At 46.0% G+C, this 27,951-nt stretch overlaps 1 protein-coding gene across 2 annotated transcripts; it reads left to right on the top strand.

Moving 5' to 3' along the window:
* The first annotated feature begins 627 nt into the window (after positions 1-627).
* On the top strand, positions 628-27,796 carry SMYD1 (SET and MYND domain containing 1). Of its 2 annotated transcripts, XM_074904304.1 has the most exons (10): positions 629-853; positions 11,394-11,570; positions 12,265-12,478; positions 14,171-14,301; positions 16,265-16,303; positions 19,209-19,401; positions 22,770-22,862; positions 24,040-24,203; positions 25,631-25,799; positions 27,256-27,796. In XM_074904304.1, exons 1-10 carry the CDS (start codon positions 717-719, stop codon positions 27,412-27,414), a joined length of 1,476 nt encoding a protein of 491 aa, XP_074760405.1. In that variant the 5' UTR covers positions 629-716; the 3' UTR covers positions 27,415-27,796. The 2 variants fall into 2 exon arrangements, with proteins under 2 accessions (XP_074760406.1, XP_074760405.1); XM_074904305.1 differs by lacking the exon at positions 16,265-16,303 and having other exon boundaries at positions 628-853.
* Positions 27,797-27,951: the final 155 nt, after the last annotated feature.

The following is a 27,951-nucleotide window of genomic DNA, read 5'->3' as shown; positions in this document are numbered from 1 at the left end:
GTATCTAAGATGCTTCCGCAGCTGGTGCTGAATGGCTGCTGTCCTTCCAGCTCCTGTCACGCTGCTCTGTGTACCCGTTGCTGCTGGCGTTTGGGAAGTGACTCCCTTTTCCAGGCTCTGGTGGCAACAGAGGATGCTGAGAATTTCAAGGCACGTGTTTCCCTGTTATCCCTGCCTCTAAATACGGCGCCCATCTCCTAGAAGGTAAAAATAAAGCAGCATTGTTTAATTTCTGGAAAAAGACAGATGACAGTGGAAGAGATCAGAAATATGCATACCAGCTTTCCCCATTCCACTGTCTCAGCTGTTGCTTCCTGAGAGACAGAAGCATGTGGTTGCTAAAAATACCCTGCAAAGAGAATCCATTCTCCCTCCAATGGTAGAGTATAAATTACTCTGAGTCGTAACATATACAACTGCTTGTGGCTGGGAGAAACAATTCCAAACGTGGTTTTTGGAGAGGGGTTTCTTAATGAAACAGCAGTCCCAGCTCTGTGCCTTCCCTGCATAGGTCGGTGATATTGCACAGAGGATCTCTGCCTCCTGCCTCTCCTGCTCCCACCCCCTCGCCCTCCTATGGGAAACGGTGTGGCCGGGGGTGGGGGGAGGCCAGCCCTTTTATAAGCGTGGTCTTGCGGCAAGTTGAAGTTGACAGGAGTGACGGGAGATTTGGCTTGCTCTGAGAAACACACCTCCCAAGCCTTGGGGTCCCTGGGATGACCAAAGGGGGAATGGAGTCAGTCGAAGTGTTCACATCTGAAGGCAAAGGCAGGGGCTTGAAAGCCCAGAAGGAATTCTTGCCTGGGGATGTCATCTTTGCAGAGCCAGCCTATGCAGCCGTGGTTTTTGATAGGTAAGAGAAAAGCACTTGTAAAACACAGACCAAAAGTAATCTTGATGCTGAATTTCATTTATCCGGGTGGGTAAAAGTTTGAAGGCATCTGGACAATGTCAGATGGGAAGTCAGAAGTCAGAAGCACTTCTGTAATGGCACATTCACAGCTTACAGTGAATGTGCTTCCCAGGGCTCAGATCAGCTTTTTTACTTTTAATATGGTGCAGTCTGTTTCCAGGATGTGATCTTGCAGGGTGTTCGGTGCCATCAGCTTTTACCAAATGTGGTGAAAGTTGTGGGTATTCAAGTGCCTCACAAAACCAGTCCCATGTTATGCTCTAGTGAACTGCCAGGGGTTAGTGTGATTCAGGTACAGCAATCTCAGTCTGACTTTGCTGAAGCCTCCGGTGTATAATGTGTGATAAAAGTGGGTTATATTGTGCTCTGTTCATGTGTACCACCTCCCAGCTGTACATGCAGCTTCATGGCCCATTGCCTTCAAACTAGAAGGTAGTGGGCATCTGGTAGTGATATTGTTTCTGTTAAAGTGATTTTATATATTTATAGCCAGCTGAGTTAAATGGAAACAAGTTTCTGGTTTTGCTCTTGCATGAGACTGGTTTTAAATTTTTATTCACAATGATGTAGCCACTAACTGAATTCTGGTGCAAATACATTTTTCCTTTCTGCTGCTTGTTTCAAGGATGAACAACATTCAATCAGCCTGTGCTGCCAGTGTGGCTGGTAGGTGCCCAGTTCTGCCCTTCAGATCAGTGGAAGATTCACTTAAATACCCTGAAAGCTAAAAGGCACAAAGAACCAAATTCTATGTTAATCTCCCATGGGATAAATCTAGAATAAAACCTCAAACACGAATGGAATTTGTTAAGCGATATAATGCACTGAGAACAGAATTTGGTCCAAACTTCTAAACCAAGGAACTAGATGTTGGCTGAGGGTTTCATTTGGGCTTAGGAAATTTGTGAACATTCTTCAAGGGCATCATGGTGAGTCCCCAAGACTGAATTTTTTGCCCCAAACTGCCAGTGACTTTAGTGAATATCCTGCACACTGAATGGAGTGAGCGATTCTGCCTAGCTGAGCTTTTCCTGACTGAATCAGCTCTGCTAACAAAGTCTGGGGCACAAACAGAGCTCATGCTGCTGTTTTAATCCTGGTCATCTTGTAGCTGAAGCTGATTCATGCTACTGTGTGATCTGACAATAGCAGAGAATTGGGGATTAAATGGACAGAGCAGGAAATAAGGGGTTTTTTGTGTCTTTCGTTCACTTTTCCCTTGCCCTTATACTGTCAGTGGGTGAACATGTTTATGAATCTTTACAATAGCAGCTGTGACACTTTTTAGTTTTTATTATAATATGTCATTGCAAAAGCTCACATTAAAATGTCCTTTTTTAAATTTTAAAATGTTAAGTTCTTGAATTCTTAACCTTGAGTTCAGTTACAGTAGTTAGTGACAAAACCATCTCTCCTTGATGTGCCCTTTTAGCTCTTGTACTTCAGTTTCACTTGTGTCACTAGCTGGAATCTTGCTGCGATAATGTGTTTGCTCTGGAAGTGTCTATGGACAATTATTTCTCCCAGATGCCTTATTAAAAATACTAATAATCTTTTAAACTATTGAAATAATTTTGCCTTTTCATTGCTGGTTGAGAATTTTTTTCTTCTGTGTGAAATGTTGCGAGCATTATGCATAGAGTAGAGCCACCCGTGTTGAAGAGCTACAACTTCACTGCATTTTCAAATGTCACTTGTGTAATGTGAGATAAGGGGAGAACCTATCACCACATCGGCTTTTATACTGCAGACTGTGTCTTAGGTTTAGGTTCCAGCAGAAAACCTTGGGTGGGGGGAGATGTGCTTCACTCCCTCCCCAGGCTGTGTTTTTTTAGCTCCCAGTGGACAGATCTAGGCACTGAGCATCAAGGGGGTAAGGTAAACACATCCCTTCTCTAAGACTGCAGAGGATGGGGATGGCTTCAGTCATTCTTATCTCTCTGTTTCTTCTTCGTGCTGCTGTGCAGTAACGGACTCTTACCCTCCCATGGCACGTCTCATCCCAAAGCACTTCATATACGTCAGTGGTGAAATGCATTCCCAAACTCTCCGAAGCAGGCAGTGCCAACTGAATGCTTGCTGATTAGTGCTCGGCAGGGAATATCCTGGGCCTGAGATATAATGGAAACATGCATTTTTCTTGTGAAAACTGCTCTGATGTTTCTGACACACACACAGGGCTTTGGTTTTGAATGTACCTTCTACTGCTATCTGACGGTATTAAATTGCATATAGCCCCCATTGAACTGATTGCTGTCAAGGAAGGGTAGCCTGGATCCTTGAAAGACCTGCAAGAATAAATCCATACTAGGCCATGGTGGATGTTTTCACAGAATCACAGAATTGTCTAAGTTAGAAAATACCTTGAAGATCATCCAGTCCAACCATCAACTCAACATTAACAGTTCCCAACTACACCAGATCCCTCAGCGCTGGGTCAACCCGACTCTTAAACCCCTCCAGGGATGGGGACTCCACCACCTCCCAGTTCCAATGCCCAACAACCCCTTCTGGAAAGAAATGCTTCTTAATATCCAGTCTAAACCTTCCCTGGCACAACTTGAGGCTATTTCATCTTGTCCTATTGCTTATTACTTTGTTAAAGAGACTCATCCCCCCTCTCTGCACCCTCCTTTCAGGGAGCTGTAGAGGGGGATGAGGTCTCCCCTCAGCCTCCTCTTCTCCAGACTAAACCCCCCCAGTTCCCCCAGCCGCTCCCCAGCAGACCTGTGCTCCAGACCCTGCCCCAGCTCCATTGCCCTTCTCTGGCCACGCTCGAGTCATTCAATGGCCTTTTTGGGGTGAGGGGCCCAAAACTGAACACAGGAATCGAGGGGCGGCCTCCCCAGTGCCAAGTACAAGGGTCAGATCCCTTCCCTGTCCCTGCTGGCCACGCCAGTGCTGACACAAGCCAGGATGCCATTGACCTTCTTGGCCCCCTGGGCACACTGCTGGCTCCTGTTCAGCCGGCTGTCAATCACCCCCCCAGGTCCCTCTCTGACTGGCAGCTCTCCAGCCACTCCTCCCCAAGCCTGTAGCTCTGCTCAGGGTTGTTTTGCCCTGAAAGAACCACTGTTGCATCTGCATGGATAAAGAGTCCAATAAAGAGGCATATGTTTTTCCATGCCCACTAACAAGCATTTATAGGTCCTAAAACTGGTGTTGAGTCTAAACTATTAAAAAGGATTTTGCCCTGCATTGGGAAACCCAAAGTCCAGAGTCCATCATCCTGATTCCACTGAGCATCTTCATCTCTTGCTGAAAGCATTGTATATTTGAGTAATATGGAAAGGGGATTCCAATGTTGGTGATTGGTAGGTTTAATTTTTCAGCTTGCGTCCTACCAATTAGGTGATCAGATTCTTCACAGAGCTCTCTGCTTTCTCTGTGTATAAAGGCCACCATGGAAGCACGAGTGCAGAGTACTTGGAAAAGTTGGTCTGTACTTTGCAGCCCTTTGAGGAGCTTAGTTCTTTGGGATGTCTGGTCCCAGTGCAGGTGCTGAGCCCCTGAAATCCTGCCCCTGATTTTGCTGTTGAGGCCAGCTTCTGTATGGGTGTCCATTTCAGATTTCTTTTTCAGAGCAGCTCTTCAGAGACACAACGCAGTTTTCTTGGTGTGGCCGTAATGCAGGATGGAAAGCAGCTTGTGTTTGTGCCTGAGCACAAAACAGGAATGAGGTGGGAAGTCTTACTATTCAGAAATGGGGAAGCCCCATAAAAGCTGATCATCCTTTGACCTGGTGAAGGACATAATTATGAAATGAAAAATTTGCATTTCCTGCTATAACTTGAGGTGTCTAAGTGAGAAGGCCCTCCACAGGACTGTTGCGGAGCAGAAACCTACGTTTTGTACTCAGAGAGACTATTGGCAGAACAAGCCTCTTTGCCTTGACTGCACAGGGATCTAGGGAGCCTGAACAGCTAATTTTGGCACCTGGTGTTAGGTACTCACAGCAGAAAGTGTGGGGACCCTTTGGGCTTAAATCATGCAAAAGCCCGATACACTGATGTGAGAAATTGCAGAAGCAATTTTGACCTGAGACTTGTCAACCACCTGCAGTGTATGAATGTCTGTCTTTCAGTAGGAGGCTGAGTTTGAGGAGCTGTTGAGAAATTTATTTTGCTAGGAAAAGGAGAAGTGTTTTCTTTGACAAAACTCTATAACCAGCCATAATACTTTGAGCAAATAGGACCCATCCATTTAACCGGACCAACCTACAGAGTGGTGTGATGGCTTGTCCAGCAATATGCTTTGGGATTCTGCTTGCAAATTAAGACACCCAAAACTAAGATCTTTTATAAGTGTGTGCATAGAGCTAAGGGCAGGATTGAGTCGTCATAGGTGTTTAGTGTCATTTGAGATGCCTCAGGGTGTCTGAGAAATCTTTTGAGGGTTGACAGGTACAAACCAGGATTTATGTGAATCAGGCCTTCTCTCAGGCCAGATGGGTGTCCCTGCAGAACCTAAAATAACACAAGGCCCCTATGTCCAGACAAGTGAATCCAGCCCTAAGTGCTCGTTATAATCAATGGAGCGCTATAATGTGCACCAAACTCAGATACCTACCTTTGAGCTGGATGGGTTCCTGGACCCACTGAATGGAATCTCTACTTGGACACTGAGGATACAGATGACGACATCTAGGTGTCTAAATCCGCAGACTGCATCCCACCCTGGAAGCCCCCGAAGGTCACAGGGATCCCAAAGGTCCCTAAAGGTCTCTGAAGTCATTAAAACTGGTGAAGGCTTGTACTCTTCAACACAATGATGGTCATTTGAGCAGCCGTTTCTTACCCAGTGCCAAAGACTTTTAGTCCAGAAGTACGTAAAACTCAAAAGTGAAGCTAGAGAAGGTTCCTATAGACATCAGCCACCATTCATAGTTTCTTAGATTGTAAGGCCAGGGTATGACTCACAGGGCTAACCCTGCTCATTGCAGGGGGGTTGGACTAGATGACCTTTAAAGGTCCCTTCCAACCCAAACCATTGTATGATTTTATGATTCTGTAACCTTTTACTTGACACAGTGGTTACCTGGCACTGACTCTTGCATCAAGCCCATTACATCGACTTGAACTAGAGCAGGCTGGTTAGGGAGACAGTGAATACTGATTGGAAGGGAGTGCAGATCTCAGCATGATCTCTGGTATTTTGCTGTTTGGATAAAGTGCAGACACACTCTCTGATCTGTGTTTGAATCAACCTTGCCATTCTCAGCTGAAATAGCACTCATAAAACACCACTGTTAGGCCCAGTTTGCCCTAAAATAGATGCACAAGGTTGTAAATATACCTTCTCAAGGAATTTGCCTTTGTTGGGGTAATTTTTTGATTTGCAAGCCCCTGTGCATTCCCCGTTGGCATTACCTCTTACTGAAGCTTGCTCTAGTGCTCTGCTTATGTGCTAGGTTTTAATCCCTCCCTCCTTCTTTGCTTTCTCTTTGAAGAACCCAGGACCCCTTTCCTCACAGTCACCTTCAGGACGATGGCATTCCCACTGTGCCTGGGCTCAATGTACAGTATGTGACCTTCTCCTCTGGCCTGTCAGTTGGCTCTCCAGCCTGAAAGAGTTTGCATTTCCTATGGGCATGGAGATGCCTAATGTATCTCTGTCAACCTACAGGCCAGTCAGTCTCACCTCTATGCCCAGTAAGATCATAGAGCAGATCCTCCTGGAAAGTATGCTAAGGCACATGGAAAATAGGGAGGGAGGTGATTGGTTGCAGCCAACATGGCTTCACTAAGGGCAAATTGTGCCTGACAAATTTGGTGGCCTTCTACAATGGGTTACAGCGTTGGTGGATAAGGGAAGAGCAACTGACGTCATCTACCTGGACCTTGTTTTCCCAGATTCGTGAATGAGATGCTGGGGTGCTGGGTGGCAAATGGTTGGCCAATGTTTGGGTTATGCATGTCTCAGAGATGAGGTTAATATATTTTCTATGGCAGTGCTTAGCCCTTTGTCCTGGCAGGTCCAACAGATCTTAATCTGTCTGAATCCAATCCAAGCAGTCACAAGAGCTATTTGCTTCTTCTGCTTTCACTGAGAGCCGTGCTTGCAGGAGCCATGGTTTAGTTGATAGTGCTCTGTCACCTCTTGCATTTGTTGGCTGGCACATTGAGTCATTGCTTTTGTGACTGTAGCCACGTCCAGGATTAGTAGTAGTTGTGTGTCTCATCTATGTAACATCAGAGCTCATGAGCCACTGAGAGTTCAGCTCAGTTGATGCTTGGATGAGAGGCCAAGGAAACCTGAGACTCCCAAGAAAGTAATTTAATGAGTCAGTCAGTGGCACCTGCCCTCCAAGTCAGTCCTAAATCCCTGACCTGGCAAGGCTTGGACAGGCTGGAGAAATCACTGTGCTAATGAAGATCTTGCTTTTGGGCAGGGTAAAAAAAAAGAAATTCTCACTATGTGTGGAAGATGTCAGTGAATGAATGGCTGGAGATCACCCCAGAGGCCATGGTGTACATAGAAAGCAGTTGTATTGTCCCCATGTTAAAGCAAGGGGAGCAGATCTCTGAGTCTGTAAGGGTTCAGACCTTCAGGGCTACTGGGCAGGTGCCAGATGTCTCCCCAGAAACCTTCAGGTTGCCTGGCCAGGAAGCATCCTGATGACATGGGCATGGGCTGCTCTCTCTACAGGGAGAGGAAGCTCCATCTGGGCCACCTGGAGCCATTTTGGGTTGTGATAAACACTTTATAGGCCAGACAGAGAAAGCTTTATAGATCAGGGATTTCCACAGGCTGAGAGACTTGGGTTTAACCTCAGGATGCTCCCGTCCTTGGGGGACCTTAACCATTGCAGAGGGGATGTCAGGGGACACTGTGGATTGCTGCAGGCCTTTGGTGTCCTTGGTGTTATCTACATCAGGACAGAGGATATCAGAGCCTGCCATAAGATCCAGTCCTGGGGCCAAGGGAGAGCCCCACTTTACCATCCCCGTTCGGGGTGCCTGGCTCTGAGTGCCCCTGGGACAGCAAGGGGTTTGCATGGCGGCCTGGAGGCACCTGGGGGATTTAGGTGCTTCCAGGGTCAGGCGGTGCTGAAGCAACATTTGTTGAAGATTAAGGCAATAGATCTCAAATACCTGTGTCTCCTGATTTTTTTCTGCACCAAGAGTTGAGCCTAAGCCTCTACAGTCCTGGTAATGCACACTTATCAATAAATCCAATTTTCTTTTAAACCCTCTCTGAGCAGGAAGGATCCCACAAGGATTTTGTGAGACGTGGTATTTCTTATACCGACCAGTTTGATTACCTGTGAGTAATTGTGTCTGCAGTTTCAATACCACATAAAGTGTTCCTTCACCTCCTTGGGAAATCTCGTATAACTTCTTTTTGTGCGTTTATGCATCTTCTAAAAATGAGGGATTTCTGGGGCTGGCAGTATGTTCCACCAGCTGGGTTTGCTTTGGAAACTGAACACCTTATGCAATAAGCAGCAAAATGTAAAGCCAGCATTTCAGTATTTTTCTGTTCTCAGAGGGAGAACTGGGGGGAGACAAGCCTCTATTTGAGGACTTGGGTTTTGCTGCACCATATTCCTCTCTAACCTGTCACTCCTCTTTACAGGCAAACTTCTTGAACTGCGTTTTTCTGACTGCTCTCAAAGCACAGGCAGCAGGAGGAAGCCCCATTCCCTGCATGAGATACCTCCCTGTGCTTCCCAGCACGATGTACCCATGCGGGTTTTATCAGCTCTTTGGCTCTCCTTTGCCTTACAAGGAGTGTAATCTCTCTTGCACCTCTCTACCCCCCTGACTTGACAGCTGACAGAGTACAGCCTCGCATTTCTCACCAGCTCCCAGCTCATTCATTTGACTTAATGGAGCTGGCTGCATCCCCCTTCCCGGACACATGCTCCCCCCTGCCCCATCCCGGGTGCTTACCTTGCGTCAGACTCCCTCCAGCACTGCTCACTGTCATTTTCCAAACCTCATTTTCACACACAGTTTTGTCTACTGCAGGTTGTCCTGCTTTAAATCAATGGTCCTCTGCTTTAAATCAATGGCCCTCTGCTTTAAATCAGTGGCCCTCTTAATCCTGCAAGAGCCGAGGCACAGGGTGGATTGTGTCAGCAGCTCACACAATACTGCCAGAGGAATGAAAGTGCATTTTAAATGTACTGTGGTTGATATAAATGTGCATATTTATGTTTATATATATATATATATCTGTGTAGTGGAGAGACAGGACAGTTATGGGGCTGGGGAGTCTGGGGCTGTGGGTCTGATTCCTGCCTGTGGCACATCCTCCTCATGTGATCATCAGTAATTTTTTTATTTCCTTGTGCCTCAGTTTCTCCCATATAGGCTGTGTGTGATGATAATATTCCCTTGTTAATGAAGCCTCTGTGGTTGGTGAGTGTTTTGCAATGAGGAGAACCTCTGCCTGGCTGGAGGCAAAGATAAAGTGGGCAGTTGCCTGGAGAATCAGGCAGCTGGGGACACCAAATAAGGCAGGGAAAATCCTTCTTTAGCATCAAGGGGAAAGTCCCAAAGTTGTCTGGGCAGGAGACCAAAGTGTCTCCCTCTCCTTCCCATCGAAGGAGCAAGCAGCTGGACATGTGAAACAGGCACATAGGGGAGGTTTCCTCTTGGTCTGGGACCCCGGACACTCTCAGAGGGAGGATATCAGGTTAGATTTCTTCATCAGTATCCTCTAATATATTCCCCTGCCCAGCCCTTGGTTATAGTTACATACATACAATTGTAGGACTCTTCTTGGAAATCCTGTTTTGAACCCCCCAAAGAAGAAACCTGCTCCTTTTGAAAGGTGTTTCTCAGTTATCCTGTGACCATGCCTCACAGTAACGTCAGTTAAACTGCAGAGCCAGGAGCAGGAATAGCCAGTGAACAGAACTTACTGCTGCTGGCACCAGAGAAAGACAAGTCAGGCTTTTGGTTTTGGAGGAGAAATCTGCAGGAAAACTTTAAGTGGCCTGAAGAGTACAGTGCTAAAGCTGATGATGAACTAAATGGGGAGGACTTCACTCCCTGAGCACATCTGCACACCAGGCACTGTGCTCATTATTTGGATGTTTAACAACACCCCCATTGGCAGCATATTCCGCGCCACTGACCAGCACTAAATTGTTGACATTCTCAGCTCAGCAACGTACCAGCCTTGTGAAGAAGAAAGATCCCCAGGATTTATTAATAAAACCCTACAGTGGTAATAAGTGCAAGTACTTGGCATTGCAACCAGCCCACCCCATGTCCTACCCCAGCCAGTGCTCCTGTGAGCTCTTGAGAGTTCATCTTTCCTTTGTCTTCAGCTGTTTGGTGTTTCTTGTCCATCCCTGAGCAGCTGAAAATCCACTTGTCCCTTGGCAGTCATGTCTGGGGATCTACTGAGCAGCCATGCCTGGCCTGGTCCCTCAGATCTTTACTAGTCCATGCTGAGCATCTATCTGGAGTCATCTGGACCAGGAGAACCCCAAACCCACCCAACCTGGGTCTCTGTGCTGCTGTCTCCTGATGGTGGACAGCCAGGAGACATGTGCCACAACCAAAGGAAGGATTAGAAAACATAAAACACTCTATGGTGAGATCTACCTTGGAGGAGGCTGTTCTGTTGGCTTCTAACACAATGCCACAATTGTGAAGTGCAGCACCTCCAGTACAGCTACACCTTTGGCCTGGTGACAAAAAGAAGTTTTAATCCATGGAAACATATCTTGGTTTCAAGCAGCACGCACCCAGGATTTCCCTATGCAACCACTTCGATCTATCAGTCTTCATCATTGTGATACACCTCTGGTCTGCTCACTAGCAGAGCATTTCCGATGCGTATTTTTATCCCCACAGTGTGCCTGTGCCTAAGCTCAGGAGAGCAGTTAGGACTGCTCAGAGCCATGCTTGCCTCTCGTGCAATGTTCTCCTAAGTCTCTTGGGCATGGTGATGGCCACTGCTCCATTTTGTGACCTGGTCCATATGGGACCCAGGAATAGTGGTTGGGGTGGGGAGGGTTCTCTTCAACCAAATTCAGAGGCTTTGCAAACAGGTGAAGCTCTGAGGCTGGCTCTTTGTCTTCACATTCTTCTTTGTGCTCGTCTGAGCCACAGACTCATTAGGCGTCTGCTTTCTGCTCAGCAAATGGGTGGCTGGTGCTTCAGCATGGGCCAGACTTTTTGTTATTAAAACAAACTGAAAATCCTATTAACGGCGGCGGTGCTGAGGAAGAGCAGATGAGCTGCAGACAGAGGGCTGAGAGCTGGGGAATGCTTTATTGCTGTCCTCCTTTAAACAAAATATTTGTCTTTTTGATGTAGTCAAACAGCAAAGCAACAGCACTGGGCAAGCACTCAAGGATTAAGCTGGGTGGGATGCTGCTTAATCCTCCCAAACAATCTTGAAGCGTCCACCTTTAGTTGCTGTGGGGAGGCCAGGGATGCAAAGCTGGCAGGACCCTCACTGGGTGGAGCTGGCCCTTCACTGAGGTACCAGCCAACAGGTCCTTCTGTCTTTCCAGCCTGACGCACGTCATCTGTCACACGTGCTTCAAACGGCAGGAGAGGCTCCACCGCTGCGGCCAGTGCAAGTTTGCCTACTACTGCGACCGGACCTGCCAGAGGGCGGCTTGGCTGAACCACAAAAATGAGTGCTCTGCCATCAAGAAGCACGGCAAGGCACCCACCGAAAACATCAGGTGAGAGCTGGCCCCAGGGGCTGAGCCAGCAGCCTGGGGCAGTGGGAGAGGACAGGGCATCCCTCTGGAGGGTGCTGAGGAAGAGCCGGGTGGCCTGATCTGAGCGGGGTACATGGGGGAGATGGTTTGGGGAAGGCCAGGAGCATCCCTGAGCTGAGGGGATGGGGACCTGGAGGAGCATCTATGGGGTGAGGGGGTTGTGCCTCTGCATTTCTTTTGGTGCTAGGCCCCAAAAACTCTACTGCAGCTGAACATGGTGAGGCAAACCTGCCCGGAGTGGTTTAGGAGGTGTGGGAAAGTGGGGAGTAGGTAGAAAAGTGCAAGAGGAGATGGGCTGTCCCCCAGTTTGTCCGCAGGATACATTGATTTGTGTTCACATCTTGGCTCTATCATAAGAAAATGAGAGGAATCCTCAAGGAAGTGAGAGCCATCATGGAAGGCTGGGGACCTGGTGCTCTGTAGCACTTCTGCAGATGAGAGTATAGATGCCGGGGCAAAACCCTATATCTCCATTTCCTTCAAAAGCCCCTGGATGGTGACCAGCCATCTGCCATCCAATGCTGAGCCTGTTTCAGTCTGTCTGTCTGCACACAATTTCCCACCCATGAAATTAAATTCAGTGGTCCTTCGGTCCCTCTCCTTGCACTGAGTGGCAGTGGTGCTAATGCCTGGGGCTCTCTCCTGTCCTGTCCAGGCTGGCTGCCCGCATCATGTGGAAGATAGAAAGGGAAGGCAGCGGGCTGGCAGAGGGCTGCCTGGTCTCCATCGATGACCTGCAGAACCACGTGGACAGCTTTAGCGAGGAAGAGAAGAAGGAGCTCCGTGCCGACATGGAGAGCTTCCTCGAGTTTTGGCCACCCCAGAGCCAGCAGTTTGGCATGCAATTCATCTCCCACATATTCGGAGTGGTATGTTGGAGGGGTGGGGTTGCAAACGGGGGGCTGATTTTAATGCCCTTCCTGGAGAACATCTCCAACCAGCCTGTGTTGTGGACGCCCAAGTTCATCCCTCTCTTGCCTTTAAGAAGCCATAGCAGTTGGGATAGCCAAGACTGACATTAGCTGCAGGCAGTTTGAATACTGCCCATTCCCCATCTTCACCACTTCTGCACTGACACTAGGAAACTGAGGCATGGCAAGGGCAAGGTCTGAGACATTTTATCTGTCTAAACATGTAGGCAAGTGGCTCACTCAACCATAGGTGCTGCATTGTCATCACAAGTCCCACTGGGCATCTCTCTGCACCTGGGAGAGCTGAGAAAATCTATTTAAATATAGTTTTAGTAAATATACTTAGAATATATTTGAATAGAGCGGATCTGGTTTAATATATACATTAATGTCCATTACATATTATGTACATTGGATTTTTACATGTGCATTATAAATATATGTATATATAATAAAATAGGTAAAATATACTAAATAGATTTAATAATATCCATTACTAACTTGTTATGAATTTCTATTCTCAGTGTAGCAGAGAGAGAAATTGTCAGAAGCCAGTTCAGGCTGAGCTGCTCTGCCCTCAGCCCCGGCACAAGTCGGTGTATCCTGGGCTGCACTATCCCCTCAGCTAGCAGCACTGCCCAAGGGGCCAGGGTGAGCTGAGCTGAGACACACGCTCTGCTCGCACCTCTGCCCATGGCTGGTGTGGCGGAGGAGTTGGCTTTGCCAGCCCTAGCACAGGGAGGGGACACAGCATCCTTTGGTACCCACCCTGCAAACAAAATTCAGTCCACTGGGTGCAGGGAGAACTATGTGCTAGTGACTGACATAACTTGTCCATGCAGAAACAAAGAAGTGCGGATAAAGTACAGAATCAGTTAAGAAAGGAAATAAAACTATTAACAGAGTAAAATAATAAGCAGCCGAGTTAGTTATTTCATTTGGTATATCCTATCGCATTTTCTCTTTGCAAATACTTCCTTTGTTTACGTTTACAGTTGAAAACTATTCTGTTCATATGTGATAATAATGTACCGTATAGAAAAGTATAATAAATTATTCTTGGCCTATATGTCACCCAAAAGTAGTAATTCTGAAAATTGTCTGGGGCTCATAACAAACAGCAGTAATTGGTTTTTATAATCTCTATGGGCCACCCAGCAAACATGACCAGGTTGAATGTAGCTCTCAAGGTTAATTTCTAACTGATACCTGTTTTAATAAGTGTGAACTTTGCTTTTTGCCAATGCTCTGCTTGGATTGCCTCAAATTCATTTTCCTGTGACCTTTTTCCGAATTATTTGCATGAAGTGAATATAAGGAAACAAATGCATGGTCAAACCAAATCTATCTTAGACATCCAAAATGGATATTAACAGCAAATACTCTGAAGCATTTACTCAGCTCTGCTCTGAGTTGGTCCAGCTGCATAAGTCCTGCATTGCTTCTCTTCTGATGTTTTATCCCAACTAAAGATGTTGTTTCTACAACTACCTTCTGCCATGATCTTGTAGGCACTCCTTCCTCCTTAAAGTTTGGAGATGGGATGCTGGAGATACACCTCTTCTAAAGCATCAGCAGGAATTGAGAAATCCTGAATGTAGCTGAATTCAGATTTTTCTCCTTTTCTTCTTGCCTATGTTTTGGGACTAGATCAACTGCAACGGCTTTACCCTCAGTGACCAACGAGGACTGCAGGCTGTTGGTGTGGGAATCTTCCCCAATCTCTGCCAGGCCAACCATGACTGCTGGCCCAACTGTACTGTCATCTTCAACAACGGCAAGTGAGTGGATTTCTTTCCTCAGGTGCAGCGGGGATGCATCCTAAGGCGCACCTCAGCAGACTCTGCTAACCCCACAGTGTCAGATCCCTGCCCCAGAAAATCTAATCATTCTTGTTTCCTTCTCTAGCTCAGAAAAAAAAAAAAAAAAACAACCAAAACCCCAGGATTTTCTTTCTAAAGAGGAACTGTTTTCTCTCTCATTATTGTTACTTTAAAAGTTATTGTCTGATGCACTAAACAAATACACAAGGTTTGACCCGAGATCCAGTGAATCAGCAAAGAATTTTTCCCTGGTTTCTGTGAGTTTTGAAACCAGACTGAAAATAGGTATTTAAAGTACTAAATAGCTGCCTACTAGATCACCCCCAATATTGAGACTTTATTTATGGATAGTTAAGGAACAATTATGGTTAATAATTTATTAAATATTATTCATTAAAGATTATACCAAGTCCACAGTCCAGGAGTTTCTCATAACCAAAGCTTGCAATCAGCGGTGTATCACTATCTGCTCATGTGTTTATAACAATTCATAACAGAACCCTCATCTTTGTGAGAGTCTATCATCTCTGTTAATCACTGATTAACTCTTTAGCAATGAGATCTTAATGACAATTGTGACTGTTACCTGCAAGCCCAGTCACTTGAGAGTGCCGGATGCCCCAAGCTGCTGAGCATTCCCCATTCTCACCCAAGTCCTGTAAGAAAACTTCTGCGAGACATGTGAGATGGAAAAAGATTAAGTGGGAAATACAAGAACATTTCAACAGAGCTGGGAGTGGAGGCTGCTGCTCTCAGTGCTCCAGGCAGCCTGCGGGAGGGTGCTCTGCCCTTCCCAGCCTCCAGGCCATAACAGGTATAAACTGCTGCTGATCCAGCAAGTTGCATCGTGTGCAAGACATCATCTGTGGGAAGCTGCTTGCCAAAAACTGCACAGCCACAGTATTTCATCCAATTTTTCCACTCATATTTTACAAATTGCCATGTTCACCAAATTTTAGTCCTCTTAAGTTAACCCCCCAGCCTCTCTTCTTTAATTAACACATTGCTTGTGCACTCCAGTTATCACGGCTGGTTTTACCTGATAAAACTATACTAGCGTTTATCAAGCAGCTGGTAAACGAGCAAAGAGAAAACAAAACTGCATTAGTATGATTACCTTGGTGGGAAATAATGTCTGATCCAGTCAGTTTGGAGTCTGTGCTCTGATAGTTAATTGCCCTGGATCAGATCCATAGTGGGATGATGGAGAGCCTCTCCAGCCAGCCTGGGAAGTGGAGGAGGTAACTAGCAGTGATAGCAACCCTGAAGTCTGAGTTTCTGGGTGGTAAGTAGAGGAATGGTATTTTGTTTTCCTGGCAGCTTCTCGAAGCTCCCACATATATCCTGTTACTGACTTTAAACTTGACCATCTGCTTATTGGCCAGGTAAATTATGAAGGTTTCTTGTCTTTCTGTGGAAACCTGATGATAAGCCCCTGCTGTGAACACTGAGCTCTCTATCAGTGCTCAAGGCACGATACCAGACATGAGGACCCACTAAACTCATCACACAGAGCATAGTCCTTGTTGCTGATATCCCAGTCTAATTTCCATTTCAAGCTGTGTGGTAGAGAGCATGATGGCTGATGAGACATTTCTGTGCAGGAGAATCACACACAGAACTAGCCCTCTTGTACTTGCCAGAGGTCAGAAGCGGGTTTTGCACACCCCCTGGTCAAGACCACTCCTAAAATCACAGTGCCAGGGCAGTTCTCCATGGCCCAGTGATGGGAAGTTCAGTTATGGCAGCTGCATAGCAAAAGCAAAGCTCTCATGCAGTGAAACTGAGGGCCTGAGCCAGGCACAGGCAGCCCCCTTGTCTCCCGTCAGGATGATGACCCGATGCCCTACACCATGTACCCATTTTTGTTGTTGTTGTACTTGTACCTGTGTAAACTGTAGATGTTTGTTTTGTCTTTCAGTCATGAGGCTGTAAGGTCAATGTTCCACACACAGATGAGGTGGGTCGGTCTTGAAAGCATCATCCTCCCTCCTTGCCCTGTACCCCTCATGCCCCGTTAATGGAAAAGCTGCAAACAGCCCAAGGGGCTCCCTCTGTTTGTAGAAAATTTCACTTTCCCTGTTTTCTGAACTTCTTCCCCGTGTAAAGCCCCACTAAACCCAAACTTTACCTAACTCTGCATTTTATAGTAAATTAAAATGATAGTGGTGATGGTAATACTGTGACTGTCTCCCCCACAGCAAATTCCCTCTCTGCCTTCCCACCCTCTCCCTTGGCTTCCTCCCTGTCAGTATTTCCCCTCTCCACTTCTCATTTCTCCTCCCCTGACTACAGCAAGAGCATGAAAGTCAGAACAAGGTCTTGCTAATCTTGTGCAGCCCAAAATAAAACCTTGCGTATTAGGAGATGAGAAATGATTGCATTACTGACATACTAAATAGTCCACGTTTTTCTGCAACAAACAGTGTCCGTTGAATGTGTTAACTACAGTAGCAACACTGTGAAATGTAGGTTTCATCCTTTTTTATTGTAATACATGATTAATGTTTTACCTTTTAATGATGCCACTGTTACCTGGTCCAAACTAAATAAATCACAAAAATATATATATATAAAAAAAAATGCTTAGCTCACTGCACTTGGTGTATTATAGTTGGTCCTGTTAAAGGGACACTGTTGTCTTTAAACTCTAATTTCTAGCAAACACTCAATTTCCTCAAATAAGACAGGAAATACTTTTGAAGTGCTCTTCTTCACCATTGACGCTTACTTGGTGCATTATAGATAGGACCATAAAAAGGGCCAAATGATTAGATTCTGATTAGAGTTGCTATTTTGGGGCAATTTTGAGTTTTGAACTATCAGGCATTTGCTGTGCCTGCATCTTTCAAGGTCCTTGGTGCTTGGGGCAGACACTGGGGAAAGAGCATGGGACAAGCTCAGTGGGGTGCTCTCGGCTGAGAGTGTCTCTTTAACTATAGCATTTAAAATATGCCATGTGTTTCCAGGCTTATCCCAAATGCTATAAATCCCCTCCATACAAGGGATGGCTGCTTAAAATATACCTACGGTGTTTAGGCTATCAGGGGCATCATAAAAGTCAGAGGCTTGATTTTGCTTCTCTGGTTGCATGACTCACTTTAACGAGGATCCCGTTAAGTGTGAACATGAATGTTTATATCTGTAAACCTTTCTGATGGGAATTGCTCTTTTTCGTGCACTTTCTCCCGGAGTAGCAGGTTGCACCTTTCTCTGGCTGGCATTTTCCCGTGGTTGCGACATAACTAATAGCTGCCCTTCGTTATGATGGCATGTTTAGTGAAAAATTTTGTATGAAATATGCTGTTGATATGATCTAACACCCAGAGGAGGTCAAGACCAGCCTCAGAGAGTAGTTTTCACAGCAGCTTTAGCACAGTTCAAAGGCTCAGAGCTACGTCTTTAGTGCTGGCAGTTTGTGACAGGAATTACAAGGGAATTACAATCCCTTTGCAGAAATATGATCACACAGAAAAAGTCATGTCCTCTGCAAAAGACTTATTTTTAATGCACCTGGTGAGACCTTTGGGTCCTATGCCACCTGTGCCTTTGGTGAGACCTTCACTGGGTCCCATCTAAAGCCACTCGTGTTCAAGTGGGAGCCAGCAGATCCCCCCCAGGTCCACCTTGCAGCAGGTGTGTACATCAGACGTGCTGTTCAGCTCGGCAGGAGGACGATCAAGGCACGCTGCCCACGGTGAGGGAGTCCAGGAACTGACGCGCCACACAGTAGCGTGACGATAGGGTGGGAGCTCAGACCATGGGAATGCTCATTTGATAACCAGTAAGTATGCCTACCTGCAGAAATGTGTTTAACCAACTGACTGATCTGAGTGGAGAGCCTAAGGTCAGCCTAAGGTCAAGTGCAGTCAATTATTTCTAACCGTGGGTAGAGTCACTAGTAGATGGGGGAATAGATGAATATAGAAGAACCACCTTGCAATTGGTATTTGATGGAGCTTTTTCCCACTCTGGTCAAATTCTTCAACCAGTTGTGCCTGTCCAGTCCCTGCAACTGAGAGATGGCCCAGAGTGACTGGGAGATTAAGTGTGTAGAGTGAAACAGCAAGGGAATAGTTTTGAGTGTCCACATTAAGACCTTTTGCAGGGAAAGACATGAGAGGGAGGCAGGTGCAAAGGTCTGGCTTTCCAAAAGCCTGTCATCAAGGGCTTGCTGTGGATTTTGGTTTGGTAACAGAGACTGGCGATTGAATTGTGGTTTATATTAGCACTAGGCGTCAGATCAAATGAGCTATTAAAAAATAGGCTATTCCCAGAGAATTGTTGCTAAGCCTTTATGTAGAGATGCATGAATGGGATGAGGGCATCTCTTACCCAGAACCAAGAGGGAATTTGTCTTAACTTTTTGGAGTGAAAACGATACTGAAAGCAGCACAGCTTGGGATCTGGGAGTCTAGCCAGGAATGTGTGGGGAACATGCAAAGCAGTACTTAAAGAAAGACCCAAAGTCCAAACTCAGCATTTTGCAAAGCTTGTTGGATATTTCTAATCTCAGGGTTTTCTTCTGGCGAGATCTCCTGCAACATAATAAAAGCTTATGTCTAAGTTCAGACCCCATCCGAATAAAGTAATCAAGCCATAATCTGTGTATAGCTCGGACCCTTATGCATCCCTGCCACGGACTTGCAGAGAGGAAGGAAAAACTGGTGTGACCCTTTTTTTACTCTGTATTCAGTTAACCAGACTGCTGCCCAGCTCTGCATTACCTTCCTGAAGTACCTTAGGGCAGGGGCTCACCTCTGCAACGTGGGGGCAAGTCACAGGATTTGTCCCTGATGGCTCTATGGCTTCACCTTCGCTTCTGCTGCATCTCTAAGTCCACATCTTGTCTCCTTTGTGCTCAGGATCGAACTGCGGGCACTGAGCAAGATTTCTCCAGGGGCTGAGCTGACTGTTTCCTACGTGGATTTCCTCAACGTGAGCGAGGAGCGGCGGAAGCAGCTGAAGAAGCAGTATTACTTCGACTGCACCTGCGAGCACTGCAAGAAACAGATCAAGGACGACCTGATGCTGGCAGCGAAGGCGGGGGAAAGCAAGGTATGGTTTGTCCTGCTGTGTCTGAACCCAGAAGTGGCTGCATCTCCTCCACCAAGACATCTGTGTGTCTCTGTGACTGTGGTTCCTCAGCCCAGGCACACTCTTGATAGGAACAGAGTCAGATTTTGGCAGAAGCCTGCCTAGTGCCAATGTAAAAAATGAGAACAGAACTGAACATTTCACAACACCAATTCAAGCCCACCATGCAAGGCCAGTTTAATCCCTAATGATGCAACGTAAGTGCAGTTTTTAATTTTAAAAAGCCCACAGATGTTGCCTTTAACTTTAACCTAAAAGTCCATCAACAGGCAGAATGCTAAAATTTGGGAAAAGTAGGTCTAGAGATGAGAAAAATTCTGGCATTTAGATTGCGGATTTTTTTGAGGAACTGAAAGGGAATCGAAGTTTTGAACAGCAGAAAGGAAAATGTGTTGCAGGTAGTTCCTGGTGACAGGACTAACCAGCACTGCTGAGGCTCTGTAAAGTGTGTTCCATCGCACTGGCTCCAGGAAGGTGGGAATCCTAAACTTCCAGTCCCTGACTTGTCTGTCACAGGGAGTTTGTACCAATCGCTTGACATCTGTGCATGGGTGCTGCGAGCAGATTGACTGTGAAGAATTAACATGTTTAACTGTTCATTTTTAAGTAATCTGTGGGGTTTTTTGATGTCTCACAAGTCATCCAGTGGAAGGTGTAAGTCTGTGTCTTTCTGTCGACAGTGGGATGTGATGCTTGGCCAGCAGCTTCAGTATATGAGCATGCTGGTAGCTCTGAGTTTCTTTTTGGTTCCTCTACCCAAGGATATAATTGCTCATATTTTTGTCCTCTGTGGCAGTGTTAGCTTAGGGAGTTTCTATAAAGGAAGGCAAAGCAAAGCAAGGAAGGGCAATTTAATGTATTATCTGCACTATTTAGCAGTCATGTAATCAATCAGACAGTATAGCTCGGGGGATGATGTGGGGCAGGACCAAACAGCAAAGGTGAGATGAGGAACTGTGACCTCAGACTAGGGCTGCCACCAGGAGAGGACAGCGAGCTGCACCTTCCTGGGAAGGAGTACAAAACCCTCAGCCTCCAGCTCAGCAGTTACCAGAAAGCCAAGCTCAGTCCTATGTCTATTCTTTCATATAGGTGGCAGTCAGGTAAAGTCAGATATTGCAGAGTATAAGTCTCCTTGAGAAAGGTTTAGAGAAAAGGTATCAGGCTGATATCAGGGAGCTCACATGGGAGATAGGACATGGGACTAGAGGAGACCTTTGCTTTATGGGTGAAGTTCTCCTCTAGTGCAAAAGACCCTGCTATATAATCCTGTTACTAATTATCCAACTTCATTTTAAAGCTAATCCTGACTATTGAAACTCCCCGCTTCTAATGTAAAGCTGTCCCAGAGCTGAGGCCTCTGATGCAGAAGCATTTTTATCTGACTTTCTGTAGAAGTATTTTCAAACACCTCGTCCAGTGAATGGCATAAAAAAATCTCAGCTCTCATTCAACATCTGCTATCAAGCCTTGACCCAGCAGTGAGGTGCACCATCCCCTTTTCATGAGCATTAGAGGTGCTCTGCAGCACGCAGTGGGAAGACGTACACTTTTGGGTAAATGTTCTCCACAATCGGAAGTGCTTGTGTAGAAAAAGCCTCTAACTATGCAAGCTGCATGATTTCAACTATTAAAAATACACTCCATCCACAGACAATAAGTATCCAGACTGACCTCACCCCGCAGAGCACGTCTGCTCACTGCTGGCTGTATCGCATTTTCTGAATTCAGGCTCACTTGCCTGAGAGCAGCAACACTCACAGCTGCATGGAAAATGTGCTATGAATATATGCAAGATTGACAGCTTACATCCTCAACAGCCGCTCTGACCTCCAGTCCTTCACCCCTTCCAAATAGTAGAAAAGTTCCCATTGTTTGTAATGGCAACAGCCTTAGGGTCTAGTAATTGCAAGAGAGGATTTTTATTAGACAAAGCCACTGTGGAAGTGCTGTTTAAAGTGTCTATTCTGGGAGTCTTTACTCAGACAGCATAGCGACGTGATGTTAAAATTGACTTTGAATGTGCTCTGCGCACTAGGAAACCCTGTGTGCTGCTCAAACAGCTGCCAAAATCTGATTAGCTATGATAGCTTTAGTCTAGTAATATAGAATAATATATCACTACACATACATATGTATCCATAAATAGATGGGGTATATGGCTCTGCAAAGCTACTGGTTTTCCTTCCATACTCGACTTTAAAGAGCTTTTCCCAACTAGCTGAATTTCACTGATTCCTCAAAAATCTGATTGGCCAGATGTGGGAAAAAGACAACGGGACAGTCCTATGGTCCTAACTCCAAATTTTTGTGTTCTTCGTTGCAAAGTTGTGTCTTTGCTTGTGATCTACACCCAGAGGTCCTTCCTGGCTGCTGAGCACGTGCCTGTGCTCTGGCTCTAGTGCGTGTCTCCAGACCAGGCTCTTTCTGCAAACTCCTGGAGTCACGTGATTGTGGGCTGATTTCAGATTTCCTATTTACAAAAAGGAAGGTCACAATAGCTAGAATAGTTTGAAAATGCATATTAGAGGCTCAGAAAAACAGAGAATGAATGATGGTGCTGGATATCATAATGTTATATTTCAGCATTAAATAAAAGTGAAGGCAGATAATTATGAGCTGGTTAGTGTTTTGCGAGGTGTGCCTAGATGTGCATCGTGTCTTAGAACCATAGAATCAATCAGGATTATCTTCAAACACATGGTGAAATCCAAACTTCTTTGAGGTGTGTGGGAAAACACATTTCACCCTCTGGATGCCGGTTAAATCTGAGGTCAACCGTATTATAGTGTTTGGACCTGATGACAGCATTTCTAAGAGTGGGTAAAATTTAGTCATCTTTCTTATCCTTAGTCCACCCATCTCTCATTCAGGAGTCTCGTTTCTCTCAAGCAGCTGCACTATGAGCACCTGATACACATCAGCTGGTGGCTTTCACAGCCTCTTTGGCATCTCGTGAGACCTCCCATTGCACGGTCAGTTCTGTCCCTTTTCCAGAGCAGAGATCTGGGGGGAAGAGTCAAGGAACGCAGTTATGCATGCCAGATGTAAAACAGCCACTATCCTGATGAACAACACTCTTGATGAAGTCAGCAGGAGCTTCACCTCTCAACTGGGTAGCAGGACCATTTCAGCCCAGTCTTGGGCAGCACTGAGAGGCACAATGGGATACACAGCCAGTGGCAGCAAGGTAGCGGGTGATGTGGAAAGCATCCCCCTGAGCTGATTTGGGTTCCCAGACTGTGGAACAAGCATCCCTTCAGCCAGGGTATTTCAGCATGTGTCGGGCAGTGCATTTTCTTCACTGGTTTTCCTAACATTGTCCCCAGCCCTCTGCAGAGACGGTGAAGGAGGTCGTCCAGTTCTCCAAGGACACGCTGGAGAAGATCAACAAGGCCCGCATGGAGGGACTTTACCACGAAGTGAGTCCTGGTACTTTTTCTCCCTTGCTGTATACACACTGACAGGGAAAGCAGGTCTTGTCCCTCTCTACGTCAATGATTTAAGGATGAAACAACCCCTTATTGCTGTAATCTGAATATCCCCATGTGCTTCCTGCCCTCTTGGCAGCTCAAATTATGAAAGCTGACACTGGTTTCTGCCCTCTGTAAACCACAACTGTGTCTGAGACAACATCCCAGACTGATTTCTTTCATAGTGATGATACAAGGAGATTCAGGTGGCTTCTAGCCCCTCCAGTTGACACAGGTGTTGAACCAGGGGCCTCCTGGGTGAAAAACATGAGTTACAGGGCCAGTGTAAGGAGTCAGCTCTGCCAAGTTAACTCATAAAAAGGACAGTCATTCTAGGAGAGGGACAGGACAGTCTGGAGACTTCCCACATTAAGCTGTGGGCTGTGTTTGCCTGTGCTGTTCTCCTCTTCTCCTCCTGGCCTCCTACTTGTTGCTTATTTGTCGGGTACTGAGGATAGGTGTGTGGTGTGGGAAACCTATGTCCCACCTGAAGCACAGCCCACATGGCCAAAGGATGAAAGACCTCAAGCAATTTTTTCCTTTCTCCCTCTTTTGCTGACCTGGGAAATATTTGATTGTTCTCTTCAGAGTGTAACAGCTTTAGAAAAACACTCCAGGTTAGGCAACAACCTTGGGCTTTGACCTTACTTTGGGAAAAGGCTGAAGTCCCCCAGAGCAAAAATCTGGACATTGGTTAAGGGCTAGGTGCAGATGTGACCCAGCTGAGCGGACAGGCATGGGACAGTGCAATTCCATGTCTCTGTTAAGAGCATTCATGACATCAAGTGCTTGTAGGAGGTTGGGTGGATGGCGTTGGGGCGCAAGAGTCCTGTAGGTGCTTGATATCTGAAAACCTGGGGTCTTTCTTCTCCTGAATAGTAGACATCACTTTTTCCTCACCAGTTTTCTGAATGTAACCTTGGGAGAGAAAGCTTTGAGCACCAATCATTTTGCTAGGCTGATGTTTCTCAACAAATCAAACCATATCCTATCTTCCCCAACCTTCACAGAGGCTTGGTCTCCAAGACTGGTATGGACCATGCAACCCCCCAGGGCTTTGCTGTGGCAGCTTTGGGGCCAAAGGTGCTTTGACTTGACTTTCTCTCCTTGCTTCCTCCGGGCGCAGGTCGTGAAGCTGTGCCGCGAGTGCCTGAAGAAACAGGAGCCTGTGCTGGGGGACACAAATATCTACCTCCTGAGGATCCTCAGCATTGCCTCCGAGGTGCTCTCCTACCTCCAGATGTTTGAGGAAGCAGCTGACTATGCCAAGAGGATGGTGGACGGCTACCTGTATGTCTGTGCCCTATTTTGGGCAGCTCTCTGTGGTTATGCAATGTTAGGCAGTACGTTATAGGAATAATTTTCTTAGTCTGCTCCCATCAGGGCAGTGGTACTGGTGTTCAGATTAGGACCTGATTGTATCACTAGACAAAGAGAGACCCCTTCTTAAATGCACAAGGGTTCCCAAACATCCTGATTTTCTAAATTTTGACTGGTAAATGGTTTGGGTACATCTTTCATTGGCCTTTACTTTTTGTCTCAAAAGCATCTCAGGACTGCCCTGGTAGCAAGACAAAGAGCCTGGGTACAGGACGGAGAGGCTGTCACTGCAGGAGGTGGTCTACTCCCCTGCACCCCGCAGGAAGGAGAGGTTACAGAGACAAGAGAAATGGTGTCACTCAAGATATCCCTTTGCTCTTGAGTAATACATGGTTTTTTGTCTTGGCTAATTAGTATACACAAGTTCTGTGGTCAAAGCGCAGTGAGAATAAAGAAACTCAGGCTTAGTTCACATAGTTCTATGGCAAATCTGTACATCAGTAAAAAGGATGTATTTTATTACTACTGAGGTTTTACTACAGGACTGATGAGTATTAAATAACAAGAAAACATAAAGTAACGGAAACCATAGAGAAGAGAGAAAAGCCCATTTTGTCATCTCATTCACCCTCCTGCTGAGATCCTATCATACCCATTACTTGCCTTTTTGGTCAGTTCTACCACAAAAGACTTGTGATATTTTGTTCTTTTTTGAGGGGTGACAGAATCCCCTCCCTGTCTTGCAGGCCTGACAAGCCACTTCATGTCCCAGCCCTGGCACTGAGCTAATTGAAGGACACAGAGGAAATTTCTTCTCCTCCCTGTTTCTCAGTTTTTCAGTCCAGACTGAGGACTGCAGTAATGTCCTTCCTTGCTTTAAGACCGCAGGTACTGACTGTAGGGGAGTGATCTGACAGTTCCTAGAGGCAGGGACGCATCTCCAGAGGGTGAGATGAACATTTCTGGAGTTTCGAGAACCACCTATTTCTCTGCCCACTTTGAAGGGAAAGCTGGTGTGTGTTGCATTCTCAGTTTAGGCACTGCATTAAGCGTTAAGTTAGCGCCATCTGGGCTGTAGGGTCAGAGCTGGGTTTTCTTTGCGCCAAAATAATGTGGAATGACAGAGCTTGGCGTGCTCCAACCCAGATGTCCAACTTTTCCTGTTCACAGGTTGTTCATCCTCTTTCGCAACAGCTCATGTCCTCGTATAACTCATGTCCTCATGTAAATTGCACCTGCCCCTTTCTAAGCAGGGCTGCACATTTCAGTGGCACTGAATGCAATAGGCCCTTCAGTTGAGTAAACAGTCTGTTCTTTGGCAAATGTATCATGTCACTGACAAACATTTTTGTGAACCCAGATCTTTCCTGAACTAAAATTACTCAATGTTTTTCTAGGAAAATATACCATCCCAACAACGCACAGCTGGGGATGGCTGTGATGCGGGCAGGAGTGACTCACTGGCATGCTGGTCTCATTGAAGCCGGACATGGCTTGATCTGTAAAGCCTATGCCATTCTCCTGATAACCCATGGACCTTCCCACCCTATTACCAAAGACCTGGAGGTAGGTGTCATCTCCTGTGTTGTCTCTGTTGTCCGTCAGTGCAAAATTGTGTTCAAGTGGTGGAAACAACCCGTGTGTAAGAGCTGAGAGTTGTATCAAGTATTGATTGCTTCTTACTAGCGCTGTGGTTTTCTCTAGATGATGTTACAGTCTGCTGAGAAATGCATGTCCCTTCCTATGGGAAATTTTCATCCCTGAATAATAGCTTTTATCTTGCACCAGGACATACATTAAAAATAGCTACTGAGCCCCAAAGAATCTTCTCTGAAAGTGCTATGCTCAAGAACAGAGCCTCCCATTCTTCAACCAGGCTGATTTTGCTGCTCTTGGATGGATGGCATTATGACTTGACTATATCAAATTATGTATCATTGATGTTCCCAATTTACCAACTGATTTTCTTTATCAGTGTTCATTCTTCTTTAGTTACCATTCCCCAGCCCAAGCTGCAGTGCATTTTTTTTGCTCAAATGACTGATAGGTCTATGTCCTAGCTTAGAGTCAAGAGCTGCAGATCCCAGGGAATGACATGTGCTCACTTACGATGAACCCTTTACAATTGTAGCAGGGGATCTGTAATTTCTTTAGCATCTAACTCGCCTGATGTGACCTGTTGGCTTTACAGCATTCTCCTTTATTAGCCAGAAAAATTACATGATACCAACTGAAATCCTTTATTGATATCTTTGTCCCTGTTATAGTAGAGCTATGACTTTTATTATTGCCATTTTATATCATCAGAAAAATGAGTATCTAGCACCTAAAGCCAACCTGTCTGTTGATTGTTTCCCTATATATAGCAGAGGGCTAGACTCCACCTCCATTTCTGTATTTCCTTTCCCACTTACTTTAGGAGGAAAATAGTGGATATATAGCACATGCTTATGTCTGTGCTCCTAAATCAAGGATTGAATAAACGCACAGACAGGTGTAAAAAGATTTCCTAAATCCCTCCTGAGTCTCTGCTATAATGCAGCACTAGGAATGACTCTGCTCATGGTGAATCCTGGAATGCAAGGGGTGCAATTATGATGTGGTCAAAGAGGGACTGAGCATCCTCCTCCTCCGCTGCCTCCTCCTACAGGAGGTGACCCCCACCCCGGTGATGGGGATGGGAATGGGGACGGTGATGGATGGGAAATGCGCTCCTTTGTAGCTCTGCACAGCATTGTCTCTAGGTCCTGCATCAGGTTTGGGAGCGTGAGGCTCCCAAAGGAGGAAGGGCTTATGCCTTCTTCATCTTCACAGTACACAGGCAACCAGGTCTGAGAAAGGAGCCAGATAACTGTGTCCAGTCAGCTTTGGTCCTGCTGCTGGGACACCTAGAGTAAGGTGCATCAGTCATTACCTGGCCTAGGACATCCCTGAAGGACGGTCCCCATTTTTAGGCAGTGTGTTATTCACTTGCTTCGAGATCCCCCGTGTCACAGGTTTTATAACCTGTTGTGTCCCTCAGGTCATGCGTGTCCAGACGGAGATGGAGCTGCGCATGTTCCAGCAGAATGAGTTCATGTATTACAAGATGAGGGAAGCTGCCCTCAAAAACCAAAAGATTCAAGTCATGCCTGAACCCAGCAATGAGACCTCACCAAGCCTCTTCCACAAGAAAGAATAAATCCCAAGCTTGGCACAAATGCATGCCTGTTGGATAACATCACCTGTGGCGCCTCCAAACATTGAGAATGAGATATAGGAATGTGATATATCCACAAGGATTGTTTCCAGTGGCATCAATCTGACCAGCATGATCCAGCATGACCCAGCATGGACCTGCTGGGGTGGAGTCCTGAGAAATCTTCTGAGGGCTCAAAGCAGAAGAGATCTTGGCAGAAGCAACATCTTTTTTCTACCACCAGCATTAAAAATGGAATCAAAAAAACCTGTTATAAAATTATTTACATTCTCGCTGGAAACCTATTTCTCTCTACACAGGTCCCGATCCTGAAGTCCTTGGTTAAATTTTAATTGATTCTTTCCAAAGTGTTTTTTTCCCATCACTTCCTTGTGATGACATCATTTCTTTCCAGTGATGTTCATGGGTGGTTGATCAAGGGATGGTAAAAGTGGGAAGATGGTTCCAATAAGTGTTATGTATGCCTGTGAGCACTGAGTGCAAACTGAGTAGGAGCCACAGATGGTGTTTTGTGTAAAG

This window comes from Athene noctua, chromosome 4 (genome assembly GCF_965140245.1).
Source record: "Athene noctua chromosome 4, bAthNoc1.hap1.1, whole genome shotgun sequence".
NCBI classification, from domain to species: domain Eukaryota; kingdom Metazoa; phylum Chordata; class Aves; order Strigiformes; family Strigidae; genus Athene; species Athene noctua.
Note: the sequence above shows the minus strand (reverse complement) of the source record. Positions and strands in the feature narration are given on the sequence as shown.